Genomic DNA, 17,145 nt, shown 5'->3' with positions numbered 1-17,145 from the left:
CCCTTTGCTCCTCTTTGGGTCGGTGGCTGAACTGCGCCGTGCTGATGGGCTTCTCTGCGTCCCTGGTCTACTTCGGTGACCCACAGGTTCTTGCCCATCGGCTTTAAAACTTGAGTTTTGTTTTTGCTGGGCCACTTCAGTTCTGATCCATTTTGAGCAGTTGGAAAACGTTCTGAAAGAGGGAAGAGTGGAAGGTAAGAGTTCCAGGTGATGGTGGGTGATGAGGCCGTGGGAAGCTGCGTGGGGAAGTTAAAATTATAAGGATTTAGAATGAAGTAAGTGGAGTGAATTGTAGGTTATTGTAAGTACCTCTAGAGGGCTGATTTATGTCTTCTGTTTCTTAGAAGCGGAAGGCTGGGATTTTTAAAGCCATGGGCTTGGTGGTGTGACTTCACCCACATGCTAGAAACGCTCTTTGGTCACCACCTGGCCGAGTAGAAAGCCTGCAGGTCGGATAAGCTTCTTGGTGATGAATTCCCGTTGTCTGAGCTTTGTCACAGGAGAAGTTTCACCCAGATCCCCAAGTACCATGGAGCCTCAAGTAGTCTGCCCGTAGATGTGGGTGATTTTTGCCCAGTGGCGTCAGACGGCGCTTCAGGCACGTGTTGACCAGATGCCCACGTGGGCTGCTGGGTGTCTCTTGTACCCAGGTGTCTGCTGTGACTGCCTTCTCGCTGCGGGAGCAGCTGGGGAGCCAGCCTTTTGCTCTCATCGTCGCCTCACATGCCCTGAGCTGTGCTGGCCTTCGGACCAATGCCTTCCTGCTGGAGGACGGCAGGTGACAGCTCCAGGCACGAACAGCAGTAACGGCCTCTCTCATTCACCGGGGCGGTGACCCTGAGGTTAAGAAGCTGAGGACCAGAGGGACGAGGCATCTGTCCCCGTGGCCCTCTGATGGCTCCGTCTGTTGTAACTGCTGTGCTGTACTGTCCTCTCTCCACACCTCATTCCATCACTGGGCTTACTGAGCTCGCTTGTCCTTTGAGCAGCAGGACGTGTATCTCTGTGTGCTTCGAGAACTTTGAGCAGCAGGACGTGTATCTCTGTGTGCTTCGAGAATCCTCAAAAAGGAAGTTTCTGGGGTTTGATGTTAGCTTCTGGTAGCTGCCACCCTAATGGTTGACCAGGGGGTGTGTTGGGAGAGAAGGTTCTTTGTTGGTCTCTGAAAGCTTCCTTCTGAGCCGTCCAGCCAGCGCCTCCCCCTTTCTCCCTTCATAAAGCATCAACTCTATTTTCACACACTCAGCCAGCTCTTTTAGGATTCAGAACTCTACTTTGGGATAAGAAATTTGAGAGGCAAATTAGGAACAGTTGTGTCTGCTGTGAAGTGCATGGCAGCCAGCAGAGGTGGGCGGGGAGTGTGACTGCCACGCGAGCGCCCAGAGGAGGGCGCTCTGTGTGGTGAGTGAATGAACGCATGGCCGCCAAGTTCAGGCTGCTGGAGGTGCCCCGGCTTTACCAGCAGAATCTGTCTGCAGGCGTGGTTGCAGGCTGACACGTTCCCTTCTGTGAGGCTAAGCTATAACCACAAGGCAAACTATAAATTTATACTGTCAACCATAAGTACAGTAAATTGTACGTACTCTGTATGTGCGTGTGTTTGTGTGTTAATACTATAAACCGTAAGTACAAAACATAGTGTATGTCTCTAGCCCTAGCTTGGATGTTTTCACATATTTTTGTGCCAAAACATTTAACATTTTTAAAAATTATTAAATATTTCAGGCATTCAAAAAGTAACATAATGAACAGCTCTGTACACTTCCCAGCCCGAGAAAAAAACATTGTGGATGTACTCGGAGTCCTTTATACTCCCTTTCTTATCCTGTTCCCTTCCTGCCCTCCCTCCGCTGAGGTCACCCCCATTCTGAGTTTGCGGTTTATCATTTGTTTGCATCCTTTTTTATACTTTCTCTACTCATATATGTAGGTATAAACAATACACAGTATTGTTTAGCCAGTTTAAAAACTTCTAATAAATGGTGTCACACTCCACATCTCCTGCAGCTTGCTTTTTTCTCACCCAGTATTGCGTTTCTGAGTTTTATCCATGTGGATACATTCATCTTTAGTTAAGTGGTTCAAGGTTTAAAATGACAGGTTCCTGATTTCTAGAATTAAATCAGAATTTCCACGGAGTGGGACATGAGCCTCAGAACTTTTCACAGGTACAGTGAGTTGAGGCTCACAACGCTCCAGGGTTAGTTTTATGGCTTACATTGGGGTCCAGTGTATGACATGTCCCAGTGTCGACTTGTTTTCCCAGATTTCAGCCTTACAAACAGCGCTGCAGGGAACAGTCTTATACTAGTCTTCCTGGGCACACAGCACGAGTTTCTCTAGAGTGTGCTTCTAAGGGTAGAATTGCCAGGTGTGCACGTCTTTAGCTTGATGAGATATTGTCAAATTGTTCTGCAAAACTTTAAATTTTTTAAGCGACCCACCAACAGTGGTAACTTGAGAATGATGTTATTTCTTTTTATAACGTAGCCAGGCTGATGGCAAGGTGATGAAGTCTCATGAACGAGACAAAATCTCGGCCATGCCCAGTATCTTGTTAGACACCCCAACCCCAGCATGTCCAGAATTGCACTACTGCCCCCCGGCTCCCAGCTGCAAAGCCAGCTCAGAGCCTTCCCCTCCCAGGGTGGCGGCCTCTCCCCCGCTGCTCCAGGGGTCTTTGTGGCTCCTGTCTGCACATTCTGTCAGGAGACCCCTTGTCTTCAGGATGCGTCGGAGTCCAGCTCTCCCCTCCCCCTCCCCGTCTCTCGATGGGATTGCTGAGCGAGCTCCCACAAGGCTTCCCGACTTCTGCCCCGCCCCCTACGCCCAGTTGTCAGTAGTGCGACCAGAACGATGCTTTTCAAACCCAAGTCAGATGCCAGCCTTCTGGCCAAAAGCTCCACGGCCCCCATTTCACTGGGGCTAAAAGCCAGAGCTCTTACAGGCGCCCGCAGGGCGCTCTGGCCCATCGCTTCTCCAGGCTGCCCGGCCCCCTCTCCGGCTCACTGGCTCCAGCCGCTGGCCGCGCTCCTGCTTCAGCCTCTTCTCTTCCACGTGCTTCCAGTCTTTCCCGGTGAGGCCTGCCTCCATCTCCTGACCTCCTTTCTCTGGTCTCTCTCCTCTCCCCATAGACTTTATCACCGGGACCACTCTCTGTGCTGTATAATTTACTTCTTTGTTACAGTATTTATTTCCTGTCTTAATTTGAATGTAAGCTCCAGGGAACAGGGATCTTGTCTGTTTGTTGGAACGGAAGGCTGACTGAATTTATTTCTGAGAAGAAAGGAAGAATTTGGAGCCTCAAGATGAGGGTTGGGCGTGGAGAGGAGGTGAGGTTGAGGCCTCCGGGGGTGGTGGGCAGTTGGCGGGAGGACGTGTCTCGGTGTGTGCGTGGGCCTGTCCGGTGGGCAGTGGGACCTGTGGGTCTGGAGCGGGGGGGGTGGGGGGGTGTGCAGCTTGTCTTGAGGGTGTTTCTGGTTGCTTCCGGAGAGCACCAGCTGTCAGCGGGCGCTGGGGCCGGCCCACCCCGGAAGTACAGAGCTGTTTGCAGGCAGGCCTGAGGTTCACAGCTGACGTGAGACGTGGCTTCACTGATATTTCAAGCACTGTTGTGTACAGAAGCGAGTCCTGCCATTTCCGGTGCTCTGTCTTGTGCAGGTGTGACTACCAGCCCACGTGTCACAGTCGGGAAACAGCGCGCACTGTGACCCTCATGTCACGTAGGGAGGACCCAATTTTGTTTTCTTTGAGATTATGTACCCAGGGTGTGTCCGCATATTTCCTTGGCAAATCAGATGTGAATTTCATGAGTTTGTGCCACCTACAAATAAAGGACTTTAGCAAGGTAAGATTATACTTTTAATCTGTGCTGAGTGAGACCACATGTGCCCCTGTTCTTAAGAAATACAGCATTGTTCTGAATGTTTAACATTTAATTTAAACATATTAGTTATTAGAAAATGTTGATTGTGGTTACTTATTTTTAATTAAACCTTTTAGTTCGAGATCATTGTAGATTCACATGGAATTGAAATAATACAGAGATCCTTTGTGTCCTTTATCCAGTTCCGTCCGTTAGTAACATCTTGCAAAACTAAAGTAAAATATCACAACCAGGAAGTTGATATTGGTACAGTTAAGATCCAGGTTTCCATCTCCACAAGGATCCCCTGGTTGTCCTTCTATAGCCACACCCACTCCCATTCTTATCCCCTGGCAACCACCAGTCTGTTCTACATATCTGTAATTTTGTTATCTCAAGAATGTTCTGTAAATGGGATCAGGTAGTATGTAACCTTTCGGGATTGGCTTTTTCACCCAGCAGAGCTCTATGGAGATCCCTCCAGGTTGTTGTGTGTATGATAGTTTCTTTTTATACAGAGTGGTGTTCCATGGAATGGGTGTGCCACTGTGAGTTTAATCATTTACCACTGAAGGACATCTGGGTTGTTTCCAGGTTTTGGTGATTATCAATAAAGCTGCTACAAACATTCATGGACAGGTTTTTGTGTGAACATAGGTCTTCATTTCTTGGGGTAAATGCCCAAGAGTGTAATCCCTGGGTTGTCTTGTAGTTTCATGTTTGGTTTTTAAAGAAACTGCCAAACAGTTTTGCAGAGTGGCTGTACATTCCCCCCAATATGCGCCAGTTTCTCGACATCTACTCTAGCATTTGGTGTTGTCACTTTCTCCTTTTAGCCATTCTCGTAGGTGTATAATCATATTGTGACTTTAATCAGCATTTCCTGAATGGCTGGTGATGTTGAATACCTTTTCTTGTGCTAATTTGCCTCTGTATACCCTCTGACACTGTGGGGATGTGGCTGGCAGGGGTGAAAGTCCCTACCTGGTGTTCTCTGGGCAACACGTGGCGGGTGCTGGAGCCTTATTGCTGCCTGCGTGGTGGGCGTGGGGGCCACAGTTGTTTCTGTTTGGCTGGAGTAGAGTGGTTATTGGCTGCTCTCCCACTGTTGATTCTGCCTTGTTAGGCTCCCCTTTCCTGGAGCCATGGCCGGAGAGGGCAGGCTTTCGGTGCGCTTTTAAATTCTTTCTGTACTCCTTGGTGTTTCTGGCTGGGCTTCTTCAGCTCCATGTTTAGGATGTCAGGGGCAAACAGAGACCCGAGAGAACTCAGTGCCTTGTCATTCCTCAGGCCCTCTTCTCTCCACCCTTCAGAGCCTTTGCATATTTTTTTATATCTAAGTCCAGGGTTTTAGCTGTTCTTAGCCAGAGGAGTAAGGAAAAGTATGTCTAACCATCTTCCCAGAATCAGAAGTCTGCTGGTTACTCTTATTATTTTTGGATCTGTGAAATCTGATGACCCAGGCTGCATGTCTGCCCTGCCTGCTTGCCCTGCTTGTGGTGGCCTGTGGCCCATCCCAGGCTCAGGGCCTCACATTTATTACTGCTAAGGTGGTTTGGCTTGGCCTGTAGTCCCAGCATGACAAAGTTTGCAGGATCTCGATCTTTTTGTCATTTAAGGTCTCGTTTACAAATGAGAGGCACATCCAAATCCGTGGTGAGGAATTGCTGGACAGGACTTTGCTGGTGAATCATGGACCGCCCTTGTCGTCGTCCCCCAGATCGTATTTCTCCACCCTCTATTTTGAGCTCTTGGGAAACCTGGTTGGAGCGGGAGGGGCAGCGGTCGGGTGACTCAGTGAGGTGTCCGTGTCATCCTTGCACTGATCCTGCAGGCCAGTATTCCTGTCAAAGAGGAAACGCAGTGCACCAGACGCTGCCTGTTCCGAGTGAGCCCAGGAGAACTCTTGGCGACTGCCGGTTCCTTCCCTACATTCAGCCCCTCCATTCCTGGCATCGCTCACGTGGTAGTCTTGCCTGGAATCCAGGAGGGGACCCGCTGTTGGGTAGAGGTCAGGAGCCAGGCCTGAGCCAGCCTGCCCAGAGTCCCGGCCCCCTGCTTCGTTACTTGTGGGACTTGGGGCAAGTCACTCGGCAGGCCTCAGTTTCCTCTCCTGATACCTCCTCCATCGCGTGGTGGGGAAGCTGGGACAAGCAGACACCTGTCAACACCTAGCAGATTTCCCAGCATTGCCAAGTGCCCGGCCAGGGGAGCCGCTGCTGACGTCCTCTTGGTTGCTTCCCTGTCCTGTCCGCTCCTGTGTGTGTAACTCAAGTGTCCACCTTCTCCATCGAGACATCATATCTGTGTGTTTCCAGCATGTCTCCTTTTTCTCCTTGATTTCTCAAAGATCACTGCCCGGGGTTTAGTAACCTCCCCGGCTAATTCTTCCCAGGATATTGGAAGATATTTGTCTGACCTGGGTGTCTTAGACTCATTTAGAGTAGCTAGCATTTTCTTATATTTCCAGGAAGATCATTTCTATGAAAGGATGGGAACAAAAATTAATAAGGAAAAAATATAGAACTTAAAAAGTTCTTTTTTTGTTTTTAGCATATATTATAAACTTAAGGCTTTATTTTTAAAATAATTATAATTAATACACGCGCATGGTAAAGAGCTCAAAAGGATGAAAAGGTATAAAGTAAGTTTCCCAGTCCCTCAGAGATCCCCTCCCCGAGGTGACTAAGTTACTTTTTCCTGTACACCCAGACTATTCCTGCAGTTTGTTTTGAGCACTTAACAGTATATCTTAGAGGCTGATCCCTGTGAGGGCATGAAGAGTAAGTAGCTTCAGTCTGTTGAGGGCTGTGTAGGCTCCCGATACGTGAAGGTGCCGTGATTTATGTCGCCAGCGTCCTGCCAGCCATACCTTGATCAGTATTTCAGTTGTTCCTTTTGTCTTTACAGTGAACCTTCCTGAATTATCTGGTATACACTCTGTGTCAGTGCTCATGAAGACATATTTGTAGAAGCACTATTGCTAAGATGAAGATGTATATTTTAAAGTTTACTAGATTTCACCAGATGTTCTCTGTAGGAGTTTATTTATTTACACCTCAATGTATGAGACTCAACAGAGCAGGTTATCAAACTTGTGTAGGTAAAAAATAGGTATCTTGTAATTTTAATTTGCATTTGTCTTATGAGTAAGGCTGACCACTTTTCCTGTGTTTAAGATCTGTCCACTATTTTAATATAGCTCTGCCAGTGTCTCATGTTTATGTATACACTTCTGTCTTCTTTTGCCTCTCTCTTGTACATATAGTTTTCTAAACAGACTTTATCCAAGGGTCTGGGTAGCTATGCCATTTGTCTTTTTTTTCTTTTGGTGCGGGGTGCTGTGTTGGGTCTTCGTTGCTGCACGCAGCTTCCTCTAGCTGCGGCGGGCGGGGTCTGCTCTTCGTCGCGGTGCACGGGTTTCGCATCGCGGTGGCTTCTCTCGTTGCGGAGCACGGGCTCTAGGCGTGCGGGCTTCAGTAGCAGCACGCGGGCTCAGTAGTTGTGGCACGTGGGCCCTAAAGTTCACGGGCTTCAGTAGTTGGGGCACCTGGGCTCAGTGGTTGCCGTGCGCAGGCTCTAAGGTGCGTGAGCTCTAGGGTGCGCGGGCTTCAGTAGTTGCAGCACACGGGCTCTAGAGCGCAGGCTCAGTAGTTGTGGTGCATGGGCTTAGTTGCTCCGCGGCATGTGGGATCTTCCCGGCCCAGGGCTCGAACCCGTGTCCCCTGCATTGGCAGGTGGATTGGCGCAGGAACAACTGCGCCACCAGGGAAGTCCCTGCCATTTTTCTTTTGATTCAGTTACATGGTTAGTTTTATTCCAAGTTCTCTATTCTTTTTACTGAAGTATAGCACACATATGGAAAAGTGTACTGATTATATCATCTACAGGTTGACGAATGTTCTGGATCAAGGGACAGAACGTTAGCAGCCTCCCGTAGCTCTCTTTTGTACCCTTCTCCCCAAAAGCAACTCCTGGAAGCAGCTAGCTTCTAACCCTATAGATTAGTTTTACTTTTTTTTTTTTAACTTTGTATATGCATAATGAACTTATATGAATAGTATATATATATTTCTGTGTCTGGCTTCTTTCAGCATTGTAAAACTCATCACATTATTGCATGTAGCAGCAGGTGGTTCATTCTCATTGTTCTGCAGTATTCCATTGTACTAATACATTATAGGTTATTTATCCACTTTACCCATGCAGGGCATTTGGGTTGTGTCTTGTACGGGCCCCTTAAGAGTAGTGATGCCATGAAGTCCTTGTCTGTGTCTCGACGAGAAGGAGATATGTTTGTATTTCTGTTGGGCCGATGGGTGGAATTGCTGAGCCATAGGGTGACTGTACCAAATTGCATCCCCACCAGCACCGCCTGAGAGTTCTGGTTGCTCTGCGTCATCGCCAACGCTCCATACTGTCTTTTGACACTGAGCGCTTTTCTTAGCTCAGCCACCGTGCAAGGTGTACCACACGGGGGGTTTTAATTTCTACTTCCCAGATGACTAATCAAGTTGGGCACCTTTTCGTGTCCCTTATTGGCCACTTGTGATAAAACTGTTGTGAGATAACTGTTGAAGTCTTTTGTCCGTTTTCCTGTTAGTTGGTCTGCTTCTCTTCTTACTGATTTTTAAGTTTTTCTGCCTCAGGAGAATTCCAGCAAGTGTCTAAGAATTCAGATCTGTTTATTGTGCTTCTGGCCTCCTCAGAGGATCATGTGAGAAATACTTCCAGTGTTTTCTCTGCTCTTCCACCGGGCTATCCTTTCTGTTTCATGCATGTTCTGACTTCAGGGTGTGTGGGGTGCTTTCACTCTTGAGTTTGTGGGTTTCCACACGGCTGTCTGTCTTCTCGCCCCATCGTATTCCTCTGCTCCATCCCTTAGTACCACGTCTGCTTATTCCAGTCGTGGACCTGGCCCGCTGAATCTCTGTGCTGTCGCTGATCTGTCCTAAGATCACGTTATTACCCTACTTTTAATTTGCATTTACCTTCTAAGTTCATTTAGTCGTGTGAACTGTTTCTTACCATATAAATTTGCTTGAAAAATACAGAGTATCTTTTAGTCTCTAAAGTCTTTTCTGTGTGAAGGCTAGGTTTTGGAGATAGTTCTAGCTTTTTCACACCATTCCTTGGTTTCTAGGAGTTACAGTACTGGCTGCAGCCCAAACAAAGGGACACTCTTATTATTCCTTAGGACATCTCCCCCTGAATCCTGCCTTCTTCCTGCCTTGGACTCATCCAACACCTGCTTTTCTCCTGGGTCCTGTCCTGCCTGCTGTGTCTCCAAAACCAAGGGGTTCAGTAGGAAGTCCTGTCCAAGGCTTCTCTCTCAGAAACAGCCTCCCATTTCCCTTCCTCCTGAGGAGACCCTCCCAGCCTCACCTCTCCCATGAAGCTTCCCCAGGGCTGGAAGGCTCTTGAGGAGCTTGCAGGCGACCAAAGGGAGGAGGAGCCTCCAGGGGAATGGAGTGATGACCCGTCTCGTGGACAACTAAGAAATACGGATTCTGTCTCCAGGTGGCAGGGCGTGGTCGGAGAGAAGCAGAGATTGGTTTTTATTTGATGGGCGTCTCCTGTGATGATTCTCATGATCGGGAGGTGGACTCCTGGCACCAGAATGGTCTCAGGGAGACGCTGTCCACGTGAAGAGCCATCTTTTAGTTCCATTAAAGAGAAAATACCCTAAGATCAGGACCCAGAGCCTGAAGTAGCACCAAGAGTAATGGTGGTGGGGTGTTTACATACGAGGCGCTGTTCTCAGCACCTTACGTGGTCCCTGCCCCACACCTCACAGCACCGCTAGGATGTGACAGCACCATTAATAGCCCCGGTTTTCAGGTGAGCAAGTGGAGGCACAGGCAGCTGCTCCAGGTTACACATCTCGCAGGGCTTCAGGCCAGGGGTGTGTTGGGCCCCCTGCTGGGTCCTGTGCACATTTGGCCCCGTTCAGTCCCGTGACAACCCTGGCAGGTGACTTCTAACACCTCTCCTTTTCCAGAAGGGGAACGTTTCCCAAACAGTCAGTGGCCAGGTGGGATTCTGTCTGAGGTATCTTCAAACAGGCACAAGAGTTTAAAAAAAGAAGGCTGAAAACCAGGTTCTTGGACATTCATCTGTTGGTCAAGACCTAAAATAGGATGGGCATAAAAAATCTCATTGTTCTCTTCTGTAGATATCATAGTAACTCCTAATAAATCCCTGAGTTACGCAAAATAAATGTATTATCTTTCTGTAACTGTATTTATTATGCTCATAAAAATGTTCAAGTATGAAAACTCACCCTGGAGTGAATAATAAAGAAGTGTTTGCTGAGATCTTATAGACATACAGTTGCTGATGAGAATTCCTTCTGCACCGACCCCAGGCCACTGGCGGTTGCCAGGCTGCCACGGCCTTCCCTGACCACCCGGTCCAGAGCGCCCACCAGCCCCCTTGCACACGACCCGCTTCCTGTCAGTGCCTGAAATTGTTTTGTGGTTTGTCTGTCTCTCCCCAGTGCAAGTTCTGTGTGAGTAGGAACCTTGCCTGTCATGGCCTTGGGAGCCCATGTCCAGAGCAGACACTTGGCCGGCGTCTGCTGGGAGGGTGGGGTACAGCCGCCTGCAGTGCTCTCCAGGAGTGAAAGAGCAGCTCCCGCCACCCGACCCCAGGAGGGCGCGGCTGCTCCAGGCCTCTGTGTTCCGTCTTTCCGTCTCCCCGCACCCTCTCCTAGGCTTACCTCTCTTACACCCAGCCTGATCCCTACGTGGAGTTATCGTGGTTACCCCGGTCGTGGAAGAATGAACAGCACCGTGCATTTGTGACGCAGTTCTGTTTACCCCCTTCGGTGATTAAGCTTTGTAGGTAGTTTATGGAAATCACGGAAGAGATAATCTATAAAATACTGTTTCTAAATTTTCTGAGCCAGAAACATGATCATCTAATAACTTAAGTTGGGTATTCCTGAATTGGATCTTTCTAATATAAATTAAAGCTCTAAAATGGGCAAACATCCAAAAGGTAAATAACGTATTTTATTGGTGAATCCATGAGGAAGCAGACATTTTCCTAACACTGCTGGTGGGGATGCAAGATGGTCCAAACCCCCTGGAGGGAAATTTGGCAATAGCAGCAAAATTACGTATGCATTTATTCTTTGTCAGGGCAGTTCTACTTCTAGGAATTTATTCCGAAAATACCCCAGTAAAAAAATGAAAAGATCCACGTAAAGGCTGTTCATTGTGCCGCTGTTTGAAATAGCAAAGGATTTTCAGTAACGTAGACCTTCCGTGAATAGGGACTGGTTGAACAGACTCTGGTGCTTCTATGCAGTGGAGCACCGGGCAGCCGTGGGAAGAATAAGGAATCGCGGTCTTTTGCTAAGGAGTGATGGCCAGGATGTGTGCAGCTGACCCTTGAACAGCGCAGAGGTCAGGGGCCCTGACCCTCCGTGCAGTTGGAAATCCAGGTGTAATTTATAATCGGCCCTCCTTTGCCGCAGTTCTTCCCTAGCCATGGTTCACATCTGTGGATTTAGCCAACCACGTGTCATGGAGTATTTGCCGTTGGAAAAAAGCTGCATGTAAGTGGACCCTTGCAGTTCAAACCTGTGCTGTTCAAGGGCCAACTGTGATTAAATTAAAAAAGCAGAGAGTGGACAGAAGGGTCTGTGGTATGCTACTGTTTTGAAAAGAGAGAATATGAATATATACATGTATTTGCATGTATCTTACAAATGGGAGGATAAACCATACTTCTATTTATTTATTTTTAAAGCTGCCTTTAGGGAAGGGAGGGAGCTAAGATGAGGGGACACACATAAAATCAATGCCTTATTTTGTCAATTTGACTTTGGGACCATGTAGCTATTTTACAGCATTATAAAAAAAATTAGGTAAAAGGTTTTGACTTTAAAAAATTTTGATAGACATTGTCAAATTTTTCACTAAAAGGTTTATACTCTGTTTCCCTCCTATGAGTACTTGAAGAGAACTCTTTTCTCTCACACCTTTTCCAACACTGGATTATCGTCTCTAAGAACTGTGCCAATCTGATAGGTGAAAAATAGTTCGCTGTTTTCATTTGTGTTCCCCAGTGATGAGAGTGATTAAGCATCTTTTCATTCCTTTATTAACCATTTTGTATTTCTTTTGTGAAATGCAAGTTCATAGCCTTTTTTTCTATTGATTTATAAAAAACTCTTTATGTTATAGATATAATTTTCATTTGTTGATTATTACCAGGTTCATGACCTCATTTCTAGTTAAATTGTTCAGGCCTGACTGTAGTAGCTAGTTGTTGTTCCGTTGTCATACAGTAAAAGGTTTTTTTAAAAGAACATTTATGTGTGATATGCTTGAAATGCACAGGAAATGCCTACAGTAACTGTGGATCAGACTTCTCTAAACTGTTCAAGTGCTAGGTGTCAGCTTATGAGCTCTTTGGAGCAATGGAAACTGTGTTTTCTTTTCCTTTAAAAAAAATTGCCGGTACTTTCCTGGTGGCGCAGTGGTTAAGAATCCGCCTGCCAGTGCAGGGGACCCGGGTTCAAGCCCTGGTCCGGGAAGATCCCACATGCCGCGGAGCAACTAAGCCCGTGCGCCACAACTACTGAGCCTGCGCTCTAGAGCCCGCGAGCCACAACTACTGAGCCCATGCGCCACAACTACCGAAGCCCGCGCGCCTAGAACCCGTGCTCCACAACAAAGAGAAGCCACTGCAATGAGAAGCCCGTGCACTGCAAGGAGGAGTAGCCCCTGCTTGCTGCAACTAGAGAAAGCCCACATGCAGCAATGAAGAGCCAACGCAACGATAAATAAATGAATAAATAAATACAATTGCTTACGGCTGATTACCGTGTCTCAGTAGTAGATAGTTGGTAAATGTCCACTTAAGTTGATTTTGGTGAATCTGTAATCTAAATTTGATTGTCTTTTTGGTTTGAGATTGTTCTTGACTTTTAATGACCCATGATAACCATCTTTATGTTCTGTTCAATTGAATACCTGAATGAAACAGTACTTTTTCATGAAAAAAGAAAGTATATAGTGAAGGTAGGTTTTTTAAAAGTTTTCATAGTTGCTAGCGTTTGTCTTCTGCTCGTGGACATGTTTCATGTTTCTTGTTTCTTTCTCCAGGTCATCACTCCATGTAGGAAACTCATCCTATGTGCAGATAACAGAAAAGAGATGGAAGACTGGATCGCAGCACTGAAGACGGTCCAGAGCAGGGAGCACTTTGAGGTTAGGGGAGGAAGCCCTCCCCTCTTGTCGCCCTCCCCCTTGTATTCTGCCATCTGAATGTCCCCCATGCTGGGCCGTTATGGTCTGGAGCTCACTTTCTCAGCGTGCTCCTTGCAAACTTAAGGCTTGTCGCTCATCTTTGGGCCATCGGGCAGTGACCCTGTCTGATTTCTTATTGAATCTTGTCCAAGTTACCATGTTTAGGGAGGTCAGAGGGGTGCCTCATCTTTGCCATCTCTGTTCTTTGTTTGCAGCCTACCCAGTACAGCATGGACCACTTCTCAGGGATGCACAACTGGTACGCCTGCTCCCACGCGAGGCCCACCTACTGCAATGTGTGCCGAGAGGCTCTGTCTGGGGTCACGTCCCACGGACTGTCCTGTGAAGGTACGAACGATGTGTTTCCCACTGGGAAAGGTGGCCTGAGGTTTGACATGACAAAGCCTTAGGAATCCAAGCACAGTCACCTCAGGTCAGTCAGGCGTCGGGGTGGCTTGTATGACTCCACCCTTGTTTACTTTCCGTACTCAGGAGTCTTTGGTAAATTATTATTTGTAGTAACGGAACAAAGTAAAAAGAAGGGAATTGGTAGTAATGAGACACAAAGAGGAAACATAGAGGACACAGGGAAAAAGGAGCTAAAGTATCTCTCAGCCCCTCTCTGGGTAAATGGTCCTCCAGATGTAGAGGACAGGGGCACTGGGCTTGGGCAGGAGCAGAGAGAGGTGAACCGTGGCCCCGGGCCCAGTTCCCACCTGCCGCCTGATGTCGTACAGCCTGTGAGCTTAAGAATGGTTTTTACAATTTTAAAAGGTTGAAAAATATCAAAAGAAGGCAACTGTTTTGTGATGCAGAAAATCCCGTGAAACTTAAATTTCAGTGTCCGTACGTGAGGTGTGGCCACGGCGGCCCTTGTGCTGCGGGGACAGAGCCGAATGGTTGGCCCGCGGAGCCCGAGCTGCTTTGTCTCCGGCCCTTCACAGAAAGCCTGCCGCCCCCCAGCCAGGCTGGACGCCTGGTCTCCCCGTGAGCGATCTCTGCACGCATCCTGGTGGTTTCGTTTATGAGTAAACTAACCATATATGTTGGTTCCCAACTTTCCCAGGAGAGCAGGGCAGTTCACCCCAGACCATGGCCTCAGCTCCGAGGGTTAACGCGTTCATTCTCTCACAGTGTGTAAGTTTAAGGCCCACAAACGCTGTGCTGTGCGTGCGACCAGTAACTGCAAGTGGACCACGCTGGCCTCCATCGGGAAGGACATCATCGAGGACGAGGACGGGGTATGCCCGGGGACCCTGCACGGCCCTCCTAGCACCGGGGCGAGAGGCACCCCCGCCACCTCCTGCCTGTGCTCAGGTCTCTTTCTTGAGGAGAGTGAGGGCAGGGTTTCCTTTGGTTGGTTACGCTGGTGTCCGGGGGCCCCGAGCTCTGTCCTTTCCCTGTGAGCTGTGGATGCCGGCAGGGGAGCAGTGGGGCGGACAGGGCTCTGTAGACCCCGCCCCACCCCCTCGTGAAGTTCATTTTGGAGCATTTTTGCCCGAGGGTCCCCTTGGCCCGCGTGGGGGCTGTGAGGACACCCCCGGTGCATGTCTCTGTGTGGCTTGCAGATCGCCATGCCTCACCAGTGGCTGGAGGGGAACCTGCCCGTGAGCGCCAAGTGCACGGTGTGCGACAAGACCTGCGGCAGCGTGCTGCGTCTGCAGGACTGGCGCTGCCTCTGGTGCAAGGCCATGGTGAGCGAGCGCAGCCGCTGGGCAAATGCCAGATGGGCACAGGCCGGCCGGGTCCGAGAGCACGGCTCCTGCGGTGGCAGGGCTGGGGAGAGCTCTGGGGTGCGGGAGGGAGGCCGGCGCCCCCTGTGACGAGCGGGTCCATGTTCCAGGTGCACACGGCGTGTAAAGAATCCTTACTGACCAAGTGCCCGCTGGGCCTGTGCAAAGTGTCGGTCATCCCGCCCACCGCTCTCAACAGCATCGATTCCGATGGTGGGTACCACACGCTCTCCCGTCTCAGCCGTTTCCTCGTGCTTCCTTCTCCAGGCCCTCTCCCCTCCCCCTCTCTGGAATTGGTTATGTCAGTGATTTTGAGATGCGGTCGGGAAGAGGTCAGGCCCAGCCACTGGGGGGAGAGGAGAGGAGGTGATGAACAGTGTCCTGGCAGCTGGGCTGCTGAGCACCTTGGACTCAAGGCCAGGACCTTACTTGAAGGTGGTGGGTCCATCGGCTGTTGAGTAGAAACCGAGTCTAAGATGCTTCTCCGTCTTTGACGTGGGCTGTCTGTCAACTAGGCTCGTCTAGTAGCTGATATTAATTACACACTCTTCCGCGTCTGCGCTCGCTTGTCCAGATGGTACATGATGATGCAAGTGTTGGTAGGAACTTGGGAACCGGGGCACGTGTCTCAGGAAGTCACCTCTGCTAGATTGAGAGCAGTGTCTGACATTTAGAGTCCTGCAAAGGTGAGGTCAGACCAGATGAGGACTCACTTCCCTCTACACGGGGGATGGCGTCGTGGAAACATGTGGATTAATCTCTTGCTGGTTTCCGGGGCGTGTATGTGTAAGTTATAGGTCCCACGGGGGTGTCTACTTGGTACACGGTTGAGGGCGCCCTGATGTCTCTCATGGCTTTCAGATTTTCTTGTGTCCTTTTCCGTCCTCACACCCAGGCTTCTGGAAGGCCACGTGTCCTCCATCCTGCACGAGTCCATTGTTGGTCTTCGTCAATTCAAAAAGTGGGGACAACCAGGGTGTGAAGTTCCTCAGAAGATTCAAGCAGCTGCTGAACCCTGCCCAGGTCTTTGACCTCATGAATGGAGGACCACACCTTGGGTAGGAAGCTTGTAAAATATATCTTTCTTGGAGTTTAAAAACTGTTTGAAGAAAATGCATGCTTATTTAAAGATTCAAAGATACAGAAAATTTTAAATAGGAAATAAAAGTTACCCTTCCCAAATTCCACTGGCAGAGGTGTCCACTCTGAATGTTTCATAGAGTTGTGTGTCCTTCCAGCTTTCCAGTGCGTGTTTCAGTCGTGTGCACACACAGACTTTGAAACTAGGTGGGGGCCTAGGTTACCTGTCCTTGTGCGGTGTGCTTTTTACGGGTGTCAGCCGACAGCAGTGTGGATGTGTTCTGATGTCAGTAGTTACAGATCTGCCTCATTTTTTTGAATGGCTGCTTAGTATTGAGTAGGAAGCTTTTCTCCAGTGAGGCCAAAAGGGAGATTTTTCATTTTAGAGGGCACTTGAGTTTCCTTAAGTTGCAGGTGCCGTGACGTGCAGATGTGCAAGGCTCCATGTATCTGGCAAAGTAAGAGACCTGACGTGTGTTTTCTAGTTTTGTACAGTCCAGAGGTTTGTGGACAACGTTGGCTTTTGTAACTTCTGGCATTTGAGCCAACTCCTTCCTCGTTTGGCAGCACCGGCACTAGGTGGGAGCCCCGCGAGCCCCCTGGCTCGTGAGGGAGGCGGAGCAGGATGTTTGCAGTGGGCAGTGCCCGCGGAGCCTGCTCTCTGGAGCGTGTGTGCTCCTGGGAGGCTCCCGGGAGGGTGTTGGTTTTGGAGCTGGTGCTGCTGTGACCTGAGCCTGGGTCTGGTTGGAGAGACCTGCTGTTGGAGAAGGGTCACCGGCGGCAGCTCTCGAGCCTCTTTCCTTGGTGGCAGCACCCCATTCCCTCGAGGGACCCTGGAGGTACTCTGCGGGGACGCACCAGACAGGCGCAGGCCACTGCTCCCCGAGGCGCCAGGGATGTTGGAGGAATGCCCCGAAGGGGTGTTGGGCAGGGCGGGCTGCACAGTAGGACCGTGGAATGAGCACGTGTTCATTTGGAGAAGCATGCAAGCCCCACAGCTCGTAGTAGGCGTTAAGGACGAGACAGGACGACTCAGGTGCAGACCCGCAGAGGTGCGGTGCGCTTGGCTTAGACAGGTCCCGTTTCTGGGAAGCGGCCTTGCTCTCACACTGTTCCTAAGAAAACTTAGAGATAACGGCTTCGTTTTCCTGATTCCTGGCCTTGACGTGTCCCCTCTTCTGCAGAGAGCGGGAGGCCTGAGGGA

The 17,145-nt window shown here is 49.3% G+C and overlaps 1 protein-coding gene across 1 annotated transcript in view; it reads left to right on the top strand.

Moving 5' to 3' along the window:
* The window catches only part of DGKD (diacylglycerol kinase delta), a 107,997-nt gene that overhangs the window by 59,243 nt on the left and 31,609 nt on the right, over positions 1-17,145 (top strand). Inside the window, exons 4-9 of the mRNA XM_068544197.1 lie at positions 12,985-13,089; positions 13,344-13,476; positions 14,263-14,369; positions 14,697-14,822; positions 14,972-15,074; positions 15,757-15,919. Coding sequence (XP_068400298.1) covers positions 12,985-13,089; positions 13,344-13,476; positions 14,263-14,369; positions 14,697-14,822; positions 14,972-15,074; positions 15,757-15,919 — 737 coding nt within the window. The remainder of the gene's footprint in view (positions 1-12,984; positions 13,090-13,343; positions 13,477-14,262; positions 14,370-14,696; positions 14,823-14,971; positions 15,075-15,756; positions 15,920-17,145) is intronic.

Source organism: Eschrichtius robustus, chromosome 5 (assembly GCF_028021215.1).
Source record: "Eschrichtius robustus isolate mEscRob2 chromosome 5, mEscRob2.pri, whole genome shotgun sequence".
Lineage (NCBI taxonomy): Eukaryota > Metazoa > Chordata > Mammalia > Artiodactyla > Eschrichtiidae > Eschrichtius > Eschrichtius robustus.
Note: the sequence above shows the minus strand (reverse complement) of the source record. Positions and strands in the feature narration are given on the sequence as shown.